General features: G+C 47.9%; 1 protein-coding gene across 1 annotated transcript in view; it reads left to right on the top strand.

Moving 5' to 3' along the window:
- The window catches only part of arhgap39 (Rho GTPase activating protein 39), a 46,190-nt gene that overhangs the window by 18,881 nt on the left and 10,418 nt on the right, over window positions 1-16,891 (top strand). The window contains exons 2-3 of the mRNA XM_030372043.1: window positions 7,781-8,239; window positions 14,988-16,473. Of these exons, the coding sequence (XP_030227903.1) occupies window positions 7,781-8,239; window positions 14,988-16,473 (1,945 nt within the window). The remainder of the gene's footprint in view (window positions 1-7,780; window positions 8,240-14,987; window positions 16,474-16,891) is intronic.

Here is a 16,891-nt window from a genome sequence, read left to right as displayed (position 1 = left end):
TCACCTAATTTTCTAGCAGCGTGAGAAACACGCCGTTGTAATTCCACTAGTTCAGAGAAGATTAGCACGCTCATCACGAAAACAGTGACTGGAGATAAGCTTTGTGTAAGGAGACGGCTTCCGTTGGCGGAGGCCGTTTGCTTAGCAGAAGATTATGGCGACGAGCAAGAACCGCGATGGTGATGAAGATGTATGAGGAAAGCACGGTGTGCTGTGATGCACAGTAAGGTAGGCGTACCCTAACGCCTTCCCCCGTCTTCGCTTCGCTATTCATTTTGGACCCTATTGTCATTGTTTGATGTATTTGGGGAGTACTTGGGTAATAATAATTGAATGGAGTACTCACTCACATATAGAAATGCTCATCCCTTATCTAGACAAGTGTGTCCAGCTTGCCCATCCTTTTGTCCAGGTTCTATCCAACACATCTCTCAAAGGTTGTGATCAGACTCACCTACTTGAACACGTGTCTTGTCTTTCTGAACCCAATCCTACCTACCTGCCCTGTGTATGTTCGCTCTTCGATAAACTCTATTTTGGTAAAGAATCCAAAACCTCGATAAGTAGGCAATTCTACTTTAATTACTAGAACATACCCCTCATCTCATCAATATGTGCACTAAAATGAACTCGAAACAACCAATATCGGTAATCGATTGTTGAACATTGATCCCCAAAAGCCCAATTCAATATGCCCAATTAAAACATGCATTCTGAACATGTATTCCTTATGACCCATCCTCCAAATAAAACTTAGTTGCAGCTATTCCCAATTCTCCTTCAATTTTGTTGCTTTTGAACAGAACATGTTGCACAATCTAGATTTAAATGTTGGTATTAACCCTATGCTTAAATTGTAAAAAATCCCCTAATTCTATTAGGGAATTTATATTTTAAGAGGGGATTTAACTCCCCTTTGCAACCCTGGGCACACAAATCCTTTGTTATTATGAAATTATAAAAATGCTTTGAAGGCACACTGGTCCTGATAAGTGCATCTCTGAAGAATTGTCCAATCGAATTGTAAGAGATTCGAGAATTCACAACACCTCAAATGTTGACTAGTTCTACTCCGGACTCGTACACGCTTAGGCCCATTCCCATTTCTACCCCTTACCCCTTCCCCTTACCCCTCCCCCTTGTTTGGAAGGGGTAAGGGGGAAGGGGAAGGGGGAAGGGGTAGAAATGGGATTGGGCCTTACTCTCGGGTCAAGGATCCAGAACCACCTCCAGTACTCCAGATAAAAAGCCAGCCCGGAGATAGGGACGCTGTGGGCTGCGGTAATCAGACCTCGTCTCCAGGCCTGGGCAAGAGTCTGCCAGCCTGCCAGCCAGCCTGCATGGGGAATTGAAAATTATTTTAGCAAAGATTATCTCACCCACGCTGCTGGGAAACTGCTTATTCAATTGTGCATTTGATGGGTATCGCGCTACAAAAAGGCTTCATAAAAAAGAGTTCATGTTTGTGTTAATGGTAATTTTTTTTTTTTCAAAAGCATTTTGTTAAAATGATCATTAAAACTTAACTGCAAAGTAAAAAAGTTAATTGTTTTCTTCTGTATGTTTATGCAGAACGCTATTTCACACATCTCAAGTGTCTTAGAAGGACTAGGGCCTGTGTTACATACTTTATTAAGGTGGCTTAATTATGTTTGCTTGATTGATTAATACTACTGCCAGCATTGACTAACACAGGATAAAAAGCTGCTTGTGTGTCAAATGCCACCAAAATGAAGATTGAAGAACGCATTTAAGTTGGTTGGCTATCTAACATTAGCACTACAGAACACTTACAGTAATAGATGTATTATATTATCTATAATTTATAATGTCAAATCATTGATTCAGCTTTTATAGTATGCATGTGTTTGCATCCATCAGGCCTAACCCTAAAAATGGACATAAGAGCCATTATACACAAAGGATAACAACATTGATATCTGTCGGCTTACTGATTAATGCCTATCATTAACTAAATGCCTTTTTGTTTTGCTGCACAATCTTTACCATTGCTACATGGGGGCTTGCCATCATTTGGCTTGGCTGGCTGAAATCTGTGAGTGGAAAATGAAACACCGTTGTTTAAGCTAGGCCTGCACACTATCCACAAAGGTAAAAGAAGCCTGTTTTTGTGGCATGACCGGCAGACACATTATTTTCACTTAACGTTTGATTAACGTTACCTGCTAACCCAAAACTGCCAGTCACTATTAAAAGGCAGTTTGATTCTATTTAAATCTTGTCCAATGTTTTTAAAACCTTTTGTGGGTTTAACTCTGGATTTGGACCAGGATAAATCCATAATGCTTCCATGTTACCCACTATTCATAAAAAATAAGCTGTTTTAGGGTTTGGTTTTTCTTTAATACAGTTCTGTCAACGGCCTCTTGACAGACTGGGGGCAGCTGTAATCTGAGTGGAATGCTTGTCTTCCGTGAGCTGCCGTCCTGGGACGCAGTACCCAGGAACAGCAGTTGTTCCAACGCAGTACCCGGGAACAGCAGTTGTTCCACGAGCCCCAGCACTTTGTTTTGACGCATGTCAATACCAGGTCTGCAGATGTACATTATACTAGTGCAGCCCTAAAGCATAAGGCCCAGATATGAAGCCTATGGAACATTTGATTTTCTTATGGGATTTACTTTGGGGGCTTGTGTAAAGCCAAAACACTGTGTGTGTGTGTGTGTGTGTGTGTGTGTGTGTGTGTGTGTGTGTGTGTGTGTGTGTGTGTGTGTGTGTGTGTGTGTGTGTGTGTGTGTGTGTGTGTGTGTGTGTGTGTGTGTGTGTTGTGTCCTTATCCCACACACGGCTCTGCCAAAAGAAGACCACAGAGTTGGCTGCTGATGCTGACGGCGATTAGCCTCAGCTGTACCAGTTATGTCAGGAGAGGCTTTGTGAGACGACGTGTTGTCATTTCTTCATTATTATTTTTTTACACCCCTGTGTGACGAGAAAGGAGCGGAGCCCGGCGAGGCTCTCTCTGTGAGGCAGTTATCGAGATGAAGAACAGTTTTTGTTTATACCGATGAAAGAATTCGCTGGTGGTGTTGGGCTCAGAGGAAGAACGCAGAAACAAATGTAGGGACATCTGCTGCTGTTTGATCCGCCTCTCCCCTGGACGATCCCACACCCTGCCTGGCCTGCAACTGTGTGCGGTGCAACCACATATTTTAAACCACTAATTGATTATGGGTTGATCATCTGACTGTGTATAAAATGAGTCGAAATGTAGGTTTTTTTTTTGGGCATGAATTCAATCCAAGTATTTAATGTAGTTGTTTTTGATTTCCAAATCAATTTGTAATTCAAGTTTGATAAAGTTAGTGACAATAACAATGAAACAAACACGTAAGATAACCTTTTGTACAGTCGATATAACTGCATATTTACCACTAATTGGTGGGTTGGTAAGACTCGGGCCAGGATGCTGACAGGTGGGGGATCATTTCACCAATTTCATCCAAGCCTAGATTTCCTTGCCAATTGAAAATGAGGGTTTTACGATTTTTTCCGTCTAAAAATACCCCTTCAGTCATTTTCTACAGATCTACCAACAAACAACCCTGGGGGGTTTTGTTTTTTCCATTCAGTTAGGAAGTAAGTTTACCATTCTAATTAGCCATGTTGAAGCACAAAGCTTTAACCATCTGCTTACTCCCCAAGAACCCCGGGGAACACAAACAGGCTTGGCACTAATTGGCTCTAGCACTTTGGACAAGAGATGCTCAAGATGCATCCGTTGTATCCACAAATGAAAAAACCTGCCTCTGTTTGAAGTGTATGCTAGGCATGAGTCCTAAGCTTGAGAAGTGTTGTTATTGTATAGACGGACGGGGGGCCTGTGTAGTATAGTGCATAATAAACACATGTCCACCACCTTTACTGTCTACTATGCGGATGTAATGCAATCATGTTTTCATCCGTCTGCTTTCAGGCACTCACTCTCACATACTAGGGAACACACACACACACACAGACACACACACACACACACACACACACACACACACACACACACACACACACACACACACACACACACACACACACACACACACACACACACACACACACACACACACACACACACACACCCGCCAAGCTCTCCCCCCCCCCCCCCCCAGAACCAAACCCAATCTTCCCTGCACTCTCCCTGTACCCCACAGGGGGCCGGCCCTACCCTTATGCGCCCAGCACTCTGCCAGAGAGAGGACAACATTTCCCGGGCTAGATAATGTACAATCCAACCCTGCTTAATAATTTCTCTTTTCTCCTTCTCATCATGCTAGTTATTTTATTAGCTAGCACTTTTGAACCTCATGGACATTGGCTCCAATGTGTCGACGCTTGGTTTTCAATGCTCTATGATTGGCCTAAGATGGTGCCAGGTGATGTCATGCGATGTCTGCTTTTGGTGCCGTCTAGGGCTGGAAACTGTATTGATTTCATATCACTTATCACAATATGAGGGAGTGCAATTTCCAAATCGTGAAAGATACTGTTTCCTCAGTTGCATTATTTTCTAATGTGATTTTGAAACAACTCCTGTCCTGATATGAATACTAACACAGTGTATCGTTTGCTCCTCATTAATTGATAACTTTTACACGTTTCCCCATACTTGAATGCAGAATTTCAGACCGTGCTGTGCTGGGTGGGGTAGCACAATGTCAGTATTAATCAAGCTTGTTTTAACATCATGTAATGAAGCAATTGGGGACTCCAACTGTGCCCATCAAACAATATAAACAGAAAATGTCACTGAAAGGCAACAATGAGCCCACCCGTGTGCTCAATGTCATGAGATGCAATGAGAATACTTGACTTATCATTAATCTGAATTTGCAGCACATGTGCTCCCCATCCTATACAAGATTCTAAAGTAGGGCTTGTCGTACATTTTGTTTTTGAATGAACAATCTGTAATACTAATACTTTAATGGCCTCATTTATAATTAATGTTCAACACTGGTTGAGCTACTGTGTTGATCAATCCAATACAAATCCCCTGTCTACTGTAAAAAGGCACATTCTGCAAAGCTTAGGCTAGGCCAGGATGGGTACTTGCTGTTGCTAGTCTATTTTCCACCAGCCTTCTGCTTTATAAATTGAGTATTTTTTTGCAGGGCTATAATGTATGGAAATTAGCTTGTTCACTATATAATATGAGTTACGGGTCAAGTTATGTAGCCAAAATGTGCCAAAAGTAATAAAGACATCATGTAGAAAATCTATCAAAATTAGCAGTATGTCGAATCAAGATCTATATACATAAATGCAGACCTATTGAAGTACACGTTTTAAGTGTTCCCTCATATGCTAAAGTAGGTGTGTGTGTGTGTGTGTGTGTTCATACATGTGCCCTCGTGCATTGATCATAATGTGTTGACATAACCGAACGCGCACACTCCCGACATAGTCCACTGTCTCATACACAAAACTACTTGCCTGCTCACAAACTTCCAGGCATATTTAGACAGTGCACATCATCCGATGTCAGGTGGAGAGAGCTAATCATAAATAAGAGAGCTACAATATTCTTAAACCTATAATTCACGTAATATCATACAACAGAAATCTGCAGTTCACTTTTTTACCATATTTTATTGAAGGCGCTGTGGGTAAGATTCACCAGCTCTAATTGGAGTCTGATTAGTCAGTGTTAGTGCTCATCAGGAACAGTGCTGAAGGCTCAGGGGTCCAAACCATCCCATCCGCTCCTGTTAAGACTCAATCAGCCACTTAAGAGTGTTATGGTAGGATCACTGGCAGGGCTGAGATTGAGGCTCCGTTAAGCCTCTCACACAATGGACACACAAACGCACCATAAAACCTGCTTTTCACAGGGGGTGAGAGAGGGGGAGACAGATGGCCAGTTAATCAAACCAAACCAACCTGCTGAACGTTACCACACACACACACACACACACACACACACACACACACACACACACACACACACACACACACACACACACACACACACACACACACACACACACACACACACACACACACACACACACACACACACACACAGACACACACACACTCTCTCTCTGTTATTTGACCTACCGCATTACCTTTGGCTGTGTCAAGTCCAACCAGCAGTAATGCATGCTGTTATCTGAAATGACCTAATAAATTATTGCCTAATTTATTCGAGTGCTTATTGAAGCAATTTAAATCATTAATTTCATTCATCTTCTCTTATTCAAAAATCACCTGTCCAGTAGGATCCTAATTAAACGGTGTACGCTTTGGATTGAAAGTTTTATTGTAACGAGTGTATTTTGAGGTTGAGCATGATCTTGGTGCGGAGCTTTGTTTTGAAGAAAATCATTTTTAACATGGCTGTGAACCTCAATGAGATTGTTGTCGGAGTGCTTCTGTTGTGTTACTCTGCATTAACATCACAGATTGTATCTTGTTTAATCACGCAAAACTGCTGTGTTCTATTAGTAGGACATGCATGGGAATGTAGTCTCATTTGCTGTGTGTGTGTGTGTGTGTGTGTGTGTGTGTGTGTGTGTGTGTGTGTGTGTGTGTGTGTGTGTGTGTGTGTGTGTGTGTGTGTGTGTGTGTGTGTGTGTGTGTGTGTGTGTGTGTGTGTGTGTGTGTGTGTTGGCGTTGAGCTGTGTGACCCAGCCCTGCAGCTCCCAGCAGGACTAATGAATCATGGGAACTGGCGGTCCTCCAAAGCTTACCCCTCACACACGCCAGTGAAATGTTTAGATGTTTAGCCCATTTGCAACCATTGCTGCTTATTTATTTACTTAGGCTTGAGGGCTTTAAAGGTGCTGTTGGTAAGATTTAAGAACTATAATTTGAGTGCAGTTCATTAGAAATGCCATTCGTCAGCTATAGTGAGTGAAATACAGTGTGAGTAATCTGTAACCTGGTTGACTACGCCTGCCTCTGTATGAGACTATTTCGATTTAACACAGCTCCCGGGCCATTTCTGACCAATCAGGTCCTCTCTTCCCTGATAGGTTTGTGTGTAATCCATCCTGCCTGTCAATATGTACACACGCAGCGTTATCATAGCTCCACAAAACTTTTCAATGCCAGAGAAACATGCAGAGGGAGTTGAGAGGGAGGGCGTGTTCATTTTGGGTTGTATGTTTTCCAAATCTTGCTCTTTTCTGCTCTCTTTGCCACTCTCAGATCTTGCCTACAGCAGCTTCAAGGGCCTCATACAAGGTCAACATAACCCCAAAAAAGGCACACACTATCGGTCATTGTACTTTAAAAGTAAAGATCACCCAGTCCTATCCTCAATCCCAGGTGTTCTGATGAGTTTCTCATGATGTGTCAATCTCCCGACCTGCCTCCATTGTGCCGGTATCGGCAAGAGAGGACGGGACTACCGTTCTGGAGCATCCTGGTCTTGCGGTAAATTCTTCAGACAAAGTCGCTGCAGCGTCTCCAATTAAAAAGATATGGAAATGACATGTTTTCGATATTCCGAAAAACGTCCTCTTGATGATGTCGTCGTTGTCGTTCGTCGTGCTCGGGGGAGAACGGAAGTCATGTTTTGGTAGACATAGATCTACGCAGAGAAAGATAGATATCAGATCTAGCCCAAAGCAACGGTTTCTGCTGCTGGGATCGCTGCTGCTCGCTGGTGGGCCGACCCCCTGATAAACTCCTTTTGCAAGCCTCATCTTCTCGTTCCCCTCCATCTCTCTCCATCCGTTTATCCCTGCTGGGTCTTTACACATCCACTTCCTGACCCACCCCTAAACCAATAACCCCCCACCTCTTCTCCCGCCTACAGGCTGGAGTGGGTGGAGATCATTGAGCCGCGCACGCGGGAGCGCATGTACGCCAACCTGCTGACGGGCGAGTGTGTGTGGGACCCGCCGGCCGGCGTGCGCATCAAGCGCACGGGCGACAACCAGTGGTGGGAGCTGTACGACCCCAACACCTCGCGCTTCTACTACTACAACGCGGCCACGCAGCGCACCGTGTGGCACCGGCCGCACTCCTGCGACATCATCCCTCTGGCCAAGCTGCAGACGCTCAAGCAGCACGCCGACGCTGGCGCCGCATGCGTCTCCCGTCCCACCAGCGGAGGAGGAGGAGGAGGAGGTGGTGGCAGTGGCAGTGGAGGGGGGAGGACATCCGGAGACAACAGCCCCGGGCGCAACAGCGGGGTGAGCCGCGAAGGCAGCACCTCCTCGTCCCTGGATCAGGAGGCCGACAAGCAGGGCAGCCGCGGCGATGAGCCGGAGAAGTAAGTGGGGGTCTGTCTCCTAGTGCTGCGTTGTCCTGCGAGGCGGCTGGGCACACAAGAGCAGGATCACGCGAGAATCCAATCCTGACTGGCTTGAAGTTGAAACTCGAAGGCAATTGCAATTTCGATTCCTGAGTTTGTCCGGCACATATTTTGGAATTGGAAATAAAGCTGCTTCATTTTCAATTCCAAAATATGTGCCGGACAAACTCAGGAATCGAAATTGCGATTGTCTCCAATAAGGGAAAAGAAAAAAAATGTCAAATTCAAATAAGTAATATTAACAATAGATAAATTCTAACTTGTGCAAAATTAAGAAGAATATTATTATGTGCAAGTTGTGCGCTTGTAGCCCGGACCACAGCTGCCCGGACACATCAGCGTCCGTTGAGGATCTACGTGATGCCCTTTTCAAAAACTACTTCAAAGGTTAACCAGATAGTTGATGGTGCAGTGAAGTGTTGGTGGGCCATTGATTATGTTGGGAGCCTACGTGTTCTCTGCCCAGTGATATGCTAAGCTAAGCTCACCAGTTCCATTTTTATTTTTTTTACTCATATATTTGCTTATGTCACGCGATCGGTTCTTCCTTTAAAATGTTGTTCTGCAGATCGCCCACTCAGAGAGTTTATCACTTGATTATGATCGTTGAATCGCTGCAATGGTGGATAATAAAAAAGAGTTTAATCAGTACTGGGATAAATCCGCCAACACCTTGGCAGCTCAGAAAGACGTGAGATATGAGGGAAGTTATTCTGGGTAATGTAGCCACACCGGATCAGGAAGAAGCATCACTAGCTGCGTTTCCATCCCCCTGATTTTTATGCAAATTTTGAAGTATGGAATCGGTAAACGGTGATAGAAACACCAAAATTTTGCATAAAAATCCCCTAATTCGTCAAAAAGTTTATCCGCTCGCTTGAGGTGGTTTTTGAGAAATGCGAAAGAGAGTAAATGCGCAAAATGGGAGATGGAAACACACTTTTTGAAACAGCTGAGACGTAGCGAACATTGAACACACAGGACTGACAACGTCCTTCCGATTTCCACATAACGACCGGCCATAGCAACCCTGCCGACATCAACTTGTAGCGTCAATATATATATATTTATAAGCGTTTGTACACATAGACATCCTATATCATATATATATGATATAGGATGTCTATGTTTGCATATCCTTTAATTATATCGTGTCCATTAATCCCTGATATGTGGACACCTACTAAGTAATTCCAGTCAAATTGTCTGTTCAGCCTTCAAATCGAGAGCTGGTACATTGTGGAAAATGCATTAAACTGTAATCAGAAAATGCGGTTATATGCTTTAGTCCCTATAGTATCTGTGGTATAAAGGCTGGGGCGAATTTCAAAGTATAAATAAGTACACCTTATGTTGAAAGTATAGACCGTCGCGATTCCCATTGAAACTAATGGCGCGTGATTAGTCTTCAAAACGAGAGCTGGTAAATTGTTAAAAATGAATTAAACTAATCAGACAACGCCGTTATATGCTATAGACCCTGGAGTATCTGTGGTATAAAGGCTGGGGCGAATTTCGAATTATAAATATGTACAATGTATCCTTTAAATACGTCCATGGAACTGTTGGCCAATGTGAATAATAGATACGCGTGGACCGCTGAAGAGGTAAAACTTTTCCTTGCTCTCATCGAACATTACAGCTATTATAGATGGAAAACGCAATTCCACTATATATCAGGACCTAAGAGAGGATGTTATCAAAAGGATACGACAAGCCCTGGAATGTAGTTATCCGCTCCAACCACTGAATGGAAACGCACCTAATTCGAATTTCTTTTTTGCGACCTTTCTAAAGATTCGCTTCACCTTTTTAAATGGAAACGTGACTACTGATAGCATGTGAAAAATTACAAATTGCCATAAAGCACAATACTACTTGTATAAAGTCCAACCTGGGGCCAAGGATCGACTGCATTTATATAGCTCTTTTTGTAACCAGTGGCCACCCAAAGTGCTTTACAATATTGCCTAGCATTCACCCATTCACCCACACATTCACAGGGTTAGGTGCTTTGCATAGGGACAACTCGACAGTGCTGGGGTTCGAACTAGCAACCCTCTACCAGCCAACACGCTCTACCTCCTGAGCTACTGCCGCCCTAGGGTGAAGGCTGCATGAACCAGGGTTTATTTCCCCCCTGTTCAGTCTCGTCACACAGGAAAATGTGCAGAGACAACGGGGGAAAAGCCAGGGCTGAACGTGACTCAGGCTCCACCTTTTGATTTCTCTCCCTATCCTCTGCTGGCTTCGCAAGGGCGTTGTTTAACGGCAAGGTCGTGGCGGAGCCTGCAATGTTCTCTTCAAACGCTGCACCTAATTGGTTCAATGTAGCCTCCGTCGTCTGCTGCCTCTTCGTCACAGGCTTCTAACCCGACGTTACTCACCGGAGAGAGGTTCCCGGGGACGGCAGCTAGCGCCACGAAGGAACGCTATGGGCCTCTCAACGTTCCTCGAAGGATGATTTGATGAATGCGTTCATGTTCGCGTCTCCTAGTCAAAGAGCCAGTCATTGTGGAGTGCTTAACAAGGAGCAAACGGCACACTGCCTGTTTCCCCTCCCCTTCCCTTCCCACTGTCCTGAGTGAGCATCAAAGTGGGATTTTCATTATCACTATGCCAGTCAATTCCCTCTTTTATCCCGTTTTCCTTCTCGTTATCTTGCTCACTCTCCGTCTCTCTCAGCAGGCTTATTGTCATTGCCGCAGGGCACATATAATTATATAATCAATTCACATAAAACGTTGTGAGAATAACTTGGTAAATAAAGAACTGTGTGTGTGTGGGGGGGGGGGGGCTCTTTCCTCTTTCCTCACGTTCTATCCTCCATTTCTCCTTATCACTTTAATCACTCTCACTCTTTATCACTATGTCCACTTTATCCATGTGTCTCGTATTGATTGGCACCTCTCGTCTCTTGTCTCTTCTCTGCTTCCCGGCTTGCTCCCCCCCTCCCCCTCTGTCTCTCCCCCTCTCTCTCCCCCCCTCTCCCTATCTCCCTCTCCGTCTCCCTCTCGCCCCCTCCCTCTTCCTCTCCATCTCCAGCTCACTCACCCTCCCTCTCCCTCTCCCCCTCCCTCTCCATCTCCATCTCTCACCCCCCCCTCTCCCTCTCCATCTCTCTCTCCTCCCCCCCCCCCCCCCCCCCCCCCCCCCCGCTCCCTCTCCATCTCCATCTCTCTCCCTCTCCATCTCCCTCTCCATCTCTCTCTCTCGCCCTCCCCCTCTACCGTCAAACTCGTTTTTTGCTGAAATTTGCCGCAGTAATTCTGCAGTGATTGGTTGGTACCTCTGACTGGGGTCACAGTGTCCTGTACGCCGTGTGCACACCCCCGCACCGACTCGCCACACACATTAAACACTCGATAAACAGTCACTACTGTGGTGCTTTGAGCAGGGCACTCTGCAACATGTTATGCAAGTGTGTGGAATTCAATGAAACCCATCGTTGCACGTCTTTAGCACCAATCACACTGAATAACGGTTTGTCGGGTAAGAAATGAAAAAGTAATACCAGCTTAAGTATGATTTATGGATAGTAAGTAGTAACTAACATGTTTTCTACGATCAAGGCACTGCCAAAATGTTTTTAAATCTCTTATTACAAACATTGTTATGGGTGATGGAGATGGCTAAAACAGCATGTGTTTACCATCCTAAACATTTAATTATCATGTATCATAAATGTAACATAAAGTCTGTCATATGCAAGGATATGTCCCATATGCATTATGCATACAAGCACAAACTAATGTCACTTGTCAATAATAAATTGTTATAGGTTATTTTTATTAACACACATTTTGTGTGTGGGGGTGGAGGTGTTGGTGTAGGCAGTTTATCAGGCCCTTGCTCACGGATGGCAAGTTGACCTCTGGATTCCTCAAAATAGTCACAACACACACGCAGAGGATCCTGTTTAATCTTGGGGGAGTTATGGCGAGGGAAGGGAGCGAATAAACAAGTTTGAGCTCTCAATGATGGGGAAAGATAATTGAATCTATTGCAGAAGGACAGTCGGGTCGCGAGAGGTCAGACCTGCTGGATGCAGACGAAGAATATACGATGCGATACATCATAACACCATATATGATATTAGCATGGTGTTAACCTTTGCCACTGATTCTTAGAGGCTGCCCATTGCTCGTGCCTCCGTCAAAACAAACCGTGTATCGTGTATGCACGTTCAGACGTCTTTTTGGTTGTCTAACCAGGGATACCGAATGATGCTTCAACCCCTATTTGCATTCAAGCAGGCCATTCGCTGGGTCTACAAATTCATGTCTGTTCTCCGTCACTTCCGACTGGGCTATTGCATACATGTCCAAATGACTGTCCTATATTCTAACCTCTAATGCACACCCAATCACTCCCGTCACGTTCGGGAGGCGCATCATGTCACCCACACTGGTTTGCTTACTGAACCGAGGGTTTACCGAACAGACCGTTTAACGTTGGATCAAGCACTACGTCCACTTTGCCCGAAATTGGTTGGGATTGTACTGATTGAGTAGGACTGATTGAGTATGGAGTCAGAGAGAATGACGGAGAGAGAGTGTGCAGGGGAGACACAAGCTACATCTTTACATGTAGGTGAGCAGTGGAAGTCGGATAGAAAATGGAGGAAGGGGATGGAGGCAGATGTCAGAGTAAACAACCATAAATCCATCTTGACCTGATGAAAGGGAAGGAATGGAGATGCAGAGGGAGAGCAATTCAAAATAAAGGGAAATGGAAAGTGAAGAGCAGATATAAAAATGTCATAATGGCATATTGTGCTGTGCATGCCAGGGTGCCTTTTTGTGTGTGTGTGTGTGTGTGTGGGTGTGTGTGTGATTAGAGAGAAATTGAAACGCACATTTCACATTCTGTCCCTCAGACATTAGCTCTCTCTTCCCACTGTTGAGCACCGCTCTTCAGACCACCGGGCCCAACAGTGAAACCATTTTAAGAAAGCGGGGGAACGCAGGGGATCTAGAAATCAATTTCACACCTTCCATCCTCTTTTTTTTCTTTTCTTCTCCTCTTCCTCTTCTAATGCCCTTCTCATCCCTGGCTCTCTGCCTCACCTATTCTTCTCCTGGTGTCACCAAGAGGAAGGATTTAAAGAGTACAAAAAGGGGTTGTGTGGTGAGGCGCAGAGAGAGACTGGAGGCTACATTATCGGTGAAGGCTCCAGCTGAGCCAAGGGTTTTAAACAGGCTCCTCTGCCAGGGGCTAGGCACTGTCAGCAGAAATACTGGGGCTCGGAGACCCGACCACCCCTATTCATTGTATTGTTTCAGGCTGTTTACACATTACTCTCTCCAGGAACGGGCTAGCGTGCAGTACTGCCTCCTGAATGTAGGGCTTTGAGTTGATTGAGTAATTGCAGTAATCCCTGGCGGTTGTCTGATACTTTGGAATGCTGATCGCCTTTATTGTCGATTCAATAGTTTGACCTCAAACTGTGATTTAAAAAAAAACGTAGATCTCACTGCAATGGACAGAGAACTCGCGTTTTGGAAATGAATTGGCTTCGCTCTTTTGGTAAACAATTTAGTCTGGCTTCCTCGTGAGAATCTATTTGGAAGAATCAAGCCTCTGCCACTGCATGTATGATTATGTTTTAAGTTTAAGGAAGTGCTTTATATCCCCTGTTGCTTTCAAATTGCTACGACACCAGATTTTAAGGACTGAGCGTGGAACATTATCAATCACTGTACCGGTAGTTACATTCCCACCTTAGGATTGATGACCTTTTAACCTGAATAATACATCCTTAAAGCCCATTTTTTTTTTGTGGACACAGTGATACAGTTACCTCATTCCCTTGAAGTGCCGATTACCAGCCCTCTTTTATGCTGGACGTACGTGGCTACTTGGTATGCAACGCCACGCTGCTCTCGCTTTGTAGTTGTCATTAAGTTCATTGCGGTGGGTTCATTATTTTTCCAACGGCTCTTCATTATTGAGTCCATTTATAAATTGAGTTCACACCACGCAGTCGGCACCAGCATCCGGAAAGCACATTGAATCGCGTTCATCTCATTCCTAGATTATCGGCGTGTTCATTTATACAGTATTTTTTCCTCCGCTTTAAGTTGTAACACTCTGTATGTCCCCGGGTATCACTGGGTCTCACTATCTCCCCCAAGGCACGCCTGTAGAGATAAAAGCTGCTGCCGCACTATCGATCTTGACAGGAAAGCTCTTTGTCTTTTGTTTTTTTGTGTCTTGTAGAGAATCTAATTAATTCAATTGCTTTGTCTCTGTCTCCCCTCCTTTTTATTCTTCCTGTCCTCTCCTTACTCCTCCTCTCCTCTCTCTCCTTTCCCTTCTCTCCTCTCTCCTCCCTCTCTCCTCTCTTCCTCTCTCCTCTCCCTTCTCTCCTCTGTCCTCTGTCCTCTTCCTCTCTCCTCTGTCCTCTTCCTCTCTCCTCTCTCCTCTTCCTCTCTCCTCTCCCTTCTCTCCTCTCTTCCCCTCCTCTCCTCTCTCCTCTCTTTCTCTCTCCTCTCCCCTCTCCTCTCCTCTCTGCTCCCTCTCCTCTCGTCCCTCTTCTCTCCTCTCTCCTCTCCCCTCTCCTCTCCTCTCTGCTCCCTCTCCTCTCGTCCCTCTTCTCTCCTCTCTCCTCTCTCCTCTCTTCCTCTCCTCTCCCTTATCTCCTCTCTCCTCTCCCTTCTATCTTCTCTCCTCTCTCCCTCTCTCCTCCTCTCCTCTCCTGCAGGACGTCTCCCTTCCGATGGAACACCGGCACCAAGGAGCGCATGCTGATCAAGGTGACGGACCGCGAGCCCAGCTTCCTGTCCCACCAGGGCAACGGCTACTCCCCCTGCGACCCCCCGCCTAACCCCATCGACGCCCCCGCAGGCGGCGGAGGCTGCGGGACGGGCACCCGCACCCGCCGCTCCTCCGGCGGCGGCAACCCCCCGCCCAACGCCACCCCCTCCTCCGACCCGGACGCCGGCTCGCCCACGCCCTACGGCGAGCGGCGCCAGCAGTCGCCCTTCCTCAAGCGGGCGGAGATGGGCGGCGGCGGCGGCGGCGGCACCTACCGGCGGCCCTCGGGCTCCGACTCGCAGCCGGCGTCGCCGCGCTACGCCTACGACCCCCCGCTCTACGAGGAGCCCCCTTCCGACTACGGGGCGCCGCCTATCTACGAGGAGCCGCCCTCCGACATCATGCACCTGGCGTCGGACCCCGGCTCGGCCTACTACGGCACGGCCACGGGCCGCTCGCCCGCCCGCAAGTCGCCGTCCCCGCTGTACCACTCGCCCAAGCAGGGCGCCTCGCCGTACGGCCAGCTGGTGCTGACCCGGCAGAAGTGTCCCGAGAAGAGCCAGAGCCTGGAGTACAGCCCGGCGGGCAAGGAGTACGTCAAGCAGCTGGTGTACGTGGAGCAGTCCTCCTGCAGCCCCCGCTTCCGCACCGCCGACCGCCTGCTGCGCTACGGCACCACCGGGGGCGGCGGCGGCGGCGGTGGCGGCGGCGCGGTCCCCGGGGGCTACAGCAGCTCCTCCTACGGGGGGTCCTACACGCTGCAGCACAGCCAGTCGCTCATCCGGGACCCCCGGCTGCTGCTGGACTACGGCGGGGAGGGGGACGGCGGCCGGCTGCTCTACGAGGACTCCATCTCCTGGTCGTCCTCGGCGCACAACCACTCCATGACCACCTCCTCCTCCTCTTCCACGGGGGCCGGGGGAGGTGGAGGAGGAGGAGGAGGTGGTGGTGGTGGTGGGGGGCCCTTCTCGCCGGGCAGCAACCGCAAGCGCAAGAGCCGCAAGCCGTCGCTGCCCCAGGAGCTGGGGCGCTGCGGCGGGGAGGCGGAGCGCGGCACGGCGGGCACGCTGTCGGAGGCCATGCTGGCCCAGGCGCGGCTGGCCTGGGAGGCGCAGCAGGTGCTGAAGCAGCGCAGCAGCTGGGACTCGGGCCCCGGGGCGGGGGGCTCGGCCGCCCTGGTGGTGCTGGGCGGCTGCAAGGGCGACGGCTACGAGAGCGACGGCGCGCTGCCGGGCCCGCTGCCCGGGCCGGTGGTGCGGGCGCTGAGCGAGGACGAGGCGCTGGCCCAGAGCGACGGGCACCTGCACCACCACCACCACCACTGGAAGCGCAGCACCTTCGACCGCCTCGGCTTCCCCCAGGCGCTGCTGGAGAAGAGCCTGTCGGTGCAGACCAGCCTGGCCTCCCCGGAGCCCTTCCTCCACCCCTCCCAGGTAACAGTGTTCCTCCAGCCCTCCTCCCCCCTCACAGCTAACGCCCTTCCTACGCCCTTCCTACGCCCTTCCTACGCCCTTCCTACGCCCTTCCTACGCCCTTCCTCCACCCTTCCTCCACCCTTCCTCCACCCTTCCTCCAGCCTTCCTCCACCCTTCCTCCACCCCTCACAGGTAACACCCTTCCTCCACCCTTCCTCCACTCTTCCTCCACCCTTCCTCCACCCTTCCTCCACCCTTCCTCCAGCCTTCCTCCAGCCTTCCTCCAGCCTTCCTCCCCCCTCACAGGTCACACCCTCTACAGGCTTGCGTGTGGGCCGGCGGGTGTGAATTCATGTGTGAATTCCTGCGCTGTTCCTCCTCACATGGCGACAGGATCCATCACAAAGTGCGGGCGCTGCTCATAAAATAGCTACAG

The sequence above is a fragment of the Gadus morhua genome, chromosome 12, assembly GCF_902167405.1.
Source record: "Gadus morhua chromosome 12, gadMor3.0, whole genome shotgun sequence".
In the NCBI taxonomy this organism is placed as follows: Eukaryota; Metazoa; Chordata; class Actinopteri; order Gadiformes; family Gadidae; genus Gadus; species Gadus morhua.
Note: the sequence above shows the minus strand (reverse complement) of the source record. Positions and strands in the feature narration are given on the sequence as shown.